This window comes from Nicotiana tabacum, chromosome 5 (genome assembly GCF_000715075.1).
Source record: "Nicotiana tabacum cultivar K326 chromosome 5, ASM71507v2, whole genome shotgun sequence".
NCBI classification, from domain to species: Eukaryota; Viridiplantae; Streptophyta; class Magnoliopsida; order Solanales; family Solanaceae; genus Nicotiana; species Nicotiana tabacum.
The window spans coordinates 33,309,571-33,318,098 of record NC_134084.1 but is presented as its reverse complement, the minus strand read 5'-3'; the positions used below and the strand labels follow the sequence as shown (position 1 = coordinate 33,318,098).

At 34.5% G+C, this 8,528-nt stretch overlaps 1 protein-coding gene across 1 annotated transcript; it reads left to right on the top strand.

Moving 5' to 3' along the window:
• Nucleotides 1–2,369: 2,369 nt before the first annotated feature.
• Nucleotides 2,370–4,439, top strand: LOC107814412 (9-cis-epoxycarotenoid dioxygenase NCED2, chloroplastic-like). Its single transcript, XM_016639826.2, has one exon. It carries the CDS (start codon nucleotides 2,439–2,441, stop codon nucleotides 4,242–4,244), a length of 1,806 nt encoding a protein of 601 aa, XP_016495312.1. The 5' UTR covers nucleotides 2,370–2,438; the 3' UTR covers nucleotides 4,245–4,439.
• Nucleotides 4,440–8,528: the final 4,089 nt, after the last annotated feature.

The window sequence follows — 8,528 nt, the reverse complement described above, 5'->3', positions numbered from 1 at the left end:
AGAAATGCATCCCTTTTTTATTTTGTATTTTTTTTGTGATACATTTTTCTTTTTAATCTATCCCAGTTACCTGCACTTTCGTTTCTCATCGTATGATTGATGTTTTCGAGACTTCCATATGTTCATATTAGCTTATTCAAAATTCTATATCCTTAAACACCAATTATCAAATAAACTTAGTACTGTCCCTATTTCAATTAATATATCATATTTATCGTATGTTTGGTCAAGTTTCAATAATTAGTTTATTTTGAGAATTGAAAAAGTATTTTTAGTGAGAAATAATTTGTATTTTATTAATTAATTTGAAAAATAATGCTAAATAACAATTAGTGTTTGGCCAAACTTTTAAAAAGTGTTTCTAAGTGTATTTTTCTCAAAAGTGTTTTTGAGGAGAAGCTACTTTTTCTGCTTCTCCAAACTATTTTTGGTTCTACTCAAAATTATTTTTTTCTTCTAAAAGCTTGGCCAAACACTTACACTTTGAAAAAAAAGTACTTTTTAAAGAAAAAAAAATATTTTTAACTTTAGAGAAGCTTGGCCAAACACGCTATTAGTCTATTCAACAAAGAATAATATATTTTCTTATTTAAAAAAATTTATTTTTAATGAGATATTCTATGATTATACAAATACATATAATTTGTTTTAGATCATAAATTTTAAAAATATTATTTTAATTTAACGACAATCAAATATTGCCACATTAATTAAGACGGAAGAAGTATTAAGGTTCAACAAGGAGTCAACGGAGCGCGTTAGGAAGTAGGCCGGGAAACGCTTTTACAGTTCCTGCAAATTTCAGGAAACGCACAAAAATCAATTAAAAGTGGGCAATCAGTAGAAGGCAGTGCTGACTACTGTTTTGACTGAGTTATTTTGCCCTCTGACTTTATTTTCCATCTCTTATTGGTCCTTAATTCATGCATCTCCTCCAATAACACTGATTTCCAACTTTATAAATCAGAAATTAAAAACAACTTCCAAAGTTGATGCTAAAACTTTGGAACCAAACAAACTCAAATAAGTTGGTTCTTGGAACCAAAAAACTCAATAACTTTTTGATACTTTTGTTGCTGAAAAAGTTACACATCTATTTATCTTATTTCATATGATAATAAAGTATTCCCTCCGTTTCATATTAAATGAGATAGTTTGACTTGACACGGAGTTTAAGAAAAAAGAAGAAGACTTTAGGAACTTGTGATCTTAAAAGTTTAAGGGGTAAAAAGTTTGTGAGACCATAACATTTGTGTGACTATAAAAACTTCTCATTAAGGATAAATGGGTAAAATGAAAGAGTTTAAATTGAATTATTTCCAAATTTAGAAATGTGTCATTTATTTTGGAACAGACTAAAAAGGAATGTACCTCATTTAATATGAAACGTAGGGAGTATTATATTTTGAATAGTTAAAGATTTCCTTAAATGTACTTTTTATTACATGTTTTTTATTATGAAACTGTTACTTTTAATCTTTTTGTGATTTTACATTACTGTATTTCTTCTCTATCCTATTGTGATTTTGCATGCTTTTGTGATTTTACATTACTGTATTTCTTTTCTATACTATTGTGATTTTGCATGCTTGTTTGGAGCCGATGGTTTATCTATCGAAAATATCTTGTTTACCTGCACAAAGTAGAAGTAAGGTTGTGTACTCGCTATCCTCCCCGCACCTTACTTGTGAAATTATACTGTCATTTTGTTGTTGTTGTTGTATTACTTTTAATCTTTTTATTAGTATTTCATTTCAAATACAACATTTGCACCCTCTACCCCACTTTCTTTCTCCTAACTCTATCTTACGCGGTTCGGTTATGCATATGTTGATCCCAAGTGATCTTCCCACAAATTCACCAACAACCCAATAAGTTTTTACTAGTTTTTCTTGCATTATTTTTCATATCCGATATATACATCAAATTAATAAAATGCAATATACATTTTATATATACTAAGGTAATATATTATTATATTAGTTTATAATTATTCAAATTAATATTTAAATTGCTGCTGTGTGATTAGGGGGTACCGGGTTCGAGCCGTGGAAACAGCCTCATAAAGAAATGTAAGGTAAAACTGCGTACAATATACCCTCGTGGTCCGGCCTAATCCTGTACATAGCAAAAGCTTAATGCTCCGAGATGCCCGATGAAAAACACTTCCGCCCATACTCTCCTCCAACTTTTTCCTCCTCTCTTTCCCCTTACCCCTACCCCTTATGTTGCTCCCAAGTGACTATCTCACAAAATCCACCACGTGCTCTTCTCTTAGATGTCTAAGGTGGACCTCCATTCCCCTCTTTACCATACACACTCCCCTCTTTTTCTCAAACACATACTTCTATTTAAACCTTTCTTTCCCTCTCTCTTCTCGCACAATCCTCTCTTTCTTTTCTTCTCTCCCTCTTCAAAATACTAAACACAACAAGAAAATGACTTCTACATCTGCAAATTATACTACTTGGGCTACAACCCAAAATTCTCATCCCTTTTCACCTTCAACTTCTTATTCTTCTTCTCATGTTGATTTTTCCCTCCCTTCAAAGTCCAGCTCCATGAAAAATCTCACAATTAGAAAAACTAACATCCACTCTGCTTTACAGTCCCCTGCTGTACTCATTTTCCCAAAACGGAAAAAACAAAATCCAACAATTCCCAACAAACAGTTACACTCTCAGCCTCAAACTCCTGACTTGAATCTTTTCCAGAGAGCAGCAGCAAAAGCTTTAGATATTGTTGAGAGCGCGTTAGTCTCACGCGAACTCCAAAATCCACTCCCTAAAACAGCTGACCCACGTGTCCAAATCGCCGGCAACTTTGCTCCGGTGCCGGAACAGCCCGTCCGGCATAATCTCCCCGTTACGGGGACAATTCCCGATTGCATTAACGGGGTTTATGTCCGTAACGGTGCTAATCCGCTCTTTGAACCAGTAGCGGGTCACCACCTTTTTGATGGCGACGGCATGATTCATGTCGTCACCATCGATGATAGCTCTGTGAGCTATTCTTGCCGTTTCACTGAAACGCAAAGATTAGTTCAAGAACGTGAATTGGGTCGCCCTGTTTTTCCAAAAGCCATTGGTGAACTTCATGGCCATTCTGGAATTGCGCGGCTATTGCTCTTCTACGCTCGTGGACTATTCGGGCTCGTGAATCATAGCCACGGCATGGGAGTGGCTAATGCCGGATTGGTTTACTTTAACAACAAACTTTTAGCCATGTCAGAAGATGATGTCCCGTATCAAGTTCAAATCTCGTCTTCTGGTGACCTTCAAACTGTTGGAAGGTACGATTTTGAGGAGCAATTAAAAAGCACAATGATTGCTCATCCGAAAATTGATCCTGTTTCGGGTGAGCTTTTTGCTTTGAGCTACGACGTAGTTCAAAAGCCTTACTTGAAGTACTTCATGTTTTCGACCGACGGGAAGAAATCACCTGACGTCGAAATCCCACTGGACGTCCCGACCATGATGCATGATTTTGCTATTACCGAGAATTATGTCGTAATTCCCGACCAGCAAGTTGTGTTCAAGCTTCAAGAAATGATCAAAGGTGGTTCACCAGTAATTTATGACAAAGACAAGAAATCCAGGTTCGGGATTCTACCCAAAAATGCTAAAGATTCGAAGAATATTATTTGGGTAGAATCACCCGAAGCATTCTGTTTTCATTTATGGAATGCTTGGGAAGAGCCAGAGACAGATGAAGTAGTTGTCATTGGCTCATGCATGACACCACCAGACTCAATTTTCAACGAATGTAATGAGAATTTACAGAGTGTTTTGTCCGAAATAAGGCTCAATTTGAAGACAGGCGAATCGACGAAACGGGCTATAATTTCATCATCAGAACAAGTTAATTTGGAAGCCGGAATGGTTAATAGGAACAAACTTGGTCGAAAAACACAATATGCTTATCTTGCAATTGCAGAGCCATGGCCAAAAGTGTCAGGATTTGCAAAAGTGGACTTATCAACAGGGGAAGTTCAGAAATATATGTATGGAGATAAAAGATATGGAGGTGAGCCATTATTTTTACCGAGAAACGTAAATTCTGAGAACGAAGATGACGGTTTTATTCTTGCATTTTGCCATGACGAGAAGACATGGAAATCAGAACTACAAATTGTGAATGCTATGACTCTAGAATTGGAGGCTACTGTTAAACTTCCATCTAGAGTTCCATATGGATTTCATGGGACTTTTATTAGCTCAAAAGACTTGCAAAATCAAGTATAGTACTACAAAATTATTATTCGTATATACGTAAATATTAAAGGGGTAGAAAATTATACTATAAGTGTGTTATAAAGGAGATATTCAGAAACCAAGCTTGAAGCTTGTAGGTGTGTAGGTAGGATTAGAAAGGCTCAGATGGTTTCTGTTATCTTTCTTTTCTCTTTTTGCCAAATACATTATTATGTGTTTTTTACACTTTTTTTTTTGGTCATTGTATATGAGTGAATATTTATACGTATTGGCAGTATTATACTAGTTGCAACAAGCTTGAAAATGATGTTCAACTTTTCTTATGTTTTTCTCTTGGATGGGGGCTTGCAAATTTTAACATAGGATTAGGTTATTTCCAAAAAAGTATACCTCTTGCATTATTTGGTTTATTAAGAACTGACCAAAATAAGGTAGTCGACAAGATAATCCACATGTAGGCAACCGTATGTTCCGAATCCATCAAGTATAAATTCTGAAAGAGTGTCATGTGTAATACATGATCACTTCATTCTTTCTACTACTTTTATTGTATTTGAGTTCTGTGAATGAACAACTTCTTGGTAAGAAACATTTTATCCTCTTTAGTAGGTGTATCTATTCTGAGACTAGATAAATCGAGCAAATGTAATTCGAATATGGAATGTTTAAAGAAAATAATTTCATAGGACGCTACGTGGTGTTTTTGATGGGACATTTCTTCTGATTTAAAGGCATTTCAATAATTTCATAAATAGAAGGAATAAGGTGTTATGAATCTTAGGATAGTTTTGCGTGAATTAGTCGAGTCATTATGATTATGTATACTCAAAAAATCTAAGTCATGAGACATATAGTCTTCTTGAGTGGACATTCCTTTTGATTTGAACGCCATTCAATAATTTATTAGCATGTGTTAAATTGATAGAAGGTCTAAGTTGCTATCAGAGTCTCCTATTTTGTTTGCTGCATATTTTAGTGCTCCATCTTTCATATATCCTTCAAATGGCCTTTTAGTTTTTATGGGTTCAAGATCTGAAATTTATGAGTTTAGTATTTTAATGTTTTAAGTTATGTTATTCTAAATTAATATTTCGGAATATACCCTTGTATTATGAGAAAAGATTTAAATATATCCCTCGTTATACTTTCGGTCCAAATATATCCCTGCCGTAATACTATTAATTCAAATATACCCTTCTTCCGTTAAATTTGTCCAAGGTGGAGATCCAATCCTACGTGGCATTAACATTTGATGAGGTGGATGTCACGTGGCTTGCCACCTCAGCGCCCCTAACCCATTTTACCCCTCCCTTCTATTTTTTTTTCCATCACTAAACTTTCCTTCCCCTCGAAGAAAATTTTAGTGGTGGAAAAACAAATATAGGGGAGGGGTAAAATGGGTTAGGGTCTCTGAGTTGGCATGCCACGTGGCATACCACCTCATCAAATGTTAGTGTCACGTAGGATTGGATGTCCACCTTGGACAAATTTAACGAAAGGTGGGTATATTTGAACCAATACTATTACAGTAGGGATATATTTGGACCGAAAGTATAACGAAGGATATATTTGAACCTTTTCTCATAGTACAAGGGTATATTTGGCCCTTTTCCGTTAATAATTTGTGCATTATTTAATAATTTTTAAAACAATGTAAGGTTTGGACAAAAATTATTAGGTTCAGCCGTACTCGTATCTGGAGGATTAGCTTCGCCCCTGCTTGCATAGTATTAGGATTTCCCTAAAAATATTTGAAAAATCATGTCTCATGAATGCAATTGAGCTAAACAAAATAAAAGCAAACAGCATATTACAACAACAGCTATTATTATACCTCAACTTTTAAGTAAGTAGAAATCGATCGAGTATATGAATATTCACTAATTAATGTCATTGAAAAAATGCCAACACCTTCACAAGTTCGAAAATGCTACTCTTAACTTATTGTAATAATTAAAAATAGCACCAACTAGTGAAAGTAAGAAGAAGATCAAATAGTCCAAAGCAGTCTTCTAGGATGACGTTTACCTCTCAAGAAACATTAGGGACCTCATTTCATGACAATTGCATTTGTCGTTGGAAATGTTTTCTCTCTTATATAAGGCAGTCTTAATTAAACACTAAAATTTAATTTAAAAGTTGAAAAGAAATATTAGATTTAAAGCGTTCTCTACTAAACAAGAGATTAGATTCTTATAATTTTTATTTTTATAATAGGGGAAACAATGAGAAACAAAAAGTGGTCACAAATCTTGATTAATATCTCTAATTTCATGATATGTTCCCTTATTTCCTCTTTGTCTATGTATTGAATGGCGTTGTTCAATGCATCTTAAAGGTTCTTTCGGTATTGCCAATCTCCCATGTGATTCACACAACTACTTTCCTTATTTTGGGAGTGCCAACAATCATAGACAGAAAAATTAACCAATATTTGCTTTCTTTTTTTCTCATCTTTCGTTTTCTTTTCATGTTTTTGATTTTCTTTTCACTTTGCCAATTTTTTTTTTAAACTTCGAGTCGTCTTGCACAACTAGGATTCATTAAACTAAATGTGTATTGATAATTGATACATACGAATGGAGGCGATTTGTGAAATTTTATTTCAAATAACATTGAAATCATTTTCAGGTCAACATAGAAGAATGTTTGTATTCACAAATTCTCAAATAAGAATGTACATCATGCCTCAGCGTCCCTCTTTTTGGATTATTTTCTTTTTTCCCCTTTAAATAGATAAATCACATGTTAGGATCGAAATAATCAAGTATCATGAGAAGCTATAAAGCATATGTCTAATGACGATAAATCAAACAACAAAAGAGACACAAACATTTAACGTGGTTCAATCAATTGACCTTATGTCCACATTCAGATCGAGATGAACAATCCACTATATAAAAGAGAGTACGAGAGAACAACCTCACAATAAGACACACATAAGTGCCAGATTTGCACTTGTCACACAAATTCTCCCCCTAAATAAGGCTCTCAATTGCCATAAGAATACATAGTGAATGCTACTAAATGAGAAGAAAATATTTTTTTTATAGAAAATCAGGACAAAAAAACCAGATTCTTTCGATCCTAATACTACATTAATGCATCTTGTATTAGTAAATAAAACTCCTACTTTTTAGGTTTATCCTAGTCCTTAGGAAGTAGTTTAACGTGGTTTTTGTTATCAAGTTTTTAGGAGAAAATTTTATGTGGTAGTTCCTAATTTTAAGCTTAAGTTTGCTATGTTTTTTTGTTATAAAAAGACTGCAATTGCAGTATTGTAGTCAATCAGTCAAGCAATTTCTTTTTCACGTTTATTGCCTTTTTCTCTGCTCTATTTTTTACTTACAATCTACATCCTTCTCTGATTAATTTTTCTATCAGTGGTATGAGAACAAGGTTAGATCCCAAAAAAAAAATAAACCCTGTGAGAGAGAGAGTTTACTCAAAAATAAAAAAAATTATTCTTCATCTATGGCTTCAGAGAGCAATTTTGTGCAAACAACTATTCCCCGTTCTGATGGTCACTATGACCATTGGAGTATGCTGATGGAGAATTTCTTACGGTCAAAAGAGTATTGGTCAATTGTTGAAGATGACATTAAAGCGTTAGCAGTAGGCGAAACTTTGACGGATGCTCAAAAGAATCAGTTTGAAGCAAGAAAGTTGAAAGATTTAAAGGCAAAAAATTATCTCTTTCAGGCTATTGAGCGTCCCATCTTGGAAACTATTCTTTGAAAAGAAATTTCCAAGGATATATTGGATTCCATGAAGAAAAAGTATCAAGGCTCTACAAATGTGAAGCGGGCACAACTTCTAGCCTTGAGGAGGGACTTCGAAACCTTGCAGATGAAGGAAGGAGAATCCGTCACCAACTACTGTGCTAGAACCATGGAGATATGCAACAAGATGCGATTCCATGGTGAGAACATGGGCGACGTCGTAATAGTGTAAAAGATATTGTGCTCTCTGACACCAAAGTATGGTTATGTCATTTGCTCTATTGAGGAGTCAAAAGACATAGATGTCTTATCGCTTGACGTATTGCAGAGCTCCTTATTGGTGCATGAGCAGAAGATGAACCGTAGTTCAAATTACGATGAGCAGTCTTTGAAGGCTTCTACTTTTATTTCTTCTCCCAATTCTAGAGGAAGGGGTGGAGGTAGAGGTCGAGGCAGAGGAAGAGGAGATCGTGGAGGTAGAGATTCCGGTAGGAATTTCAAAGCAAATAATGATCAATCTCAAGGTAAAGTCAGAAGTCGAGATTATGACAAATCAAAGATAGAGTGCTATAGATGTCATAAATTTGGTCAT

What these genes read in the sequence shown, in the direction of transcription:
- LOC107814412 (XM_016639826.2), top strand. Translation starts at nt 2,439, where the DNA reads ATGACTTCTACATCTGCAAATTATACTACTTGGGCTACAACCCAAAAT.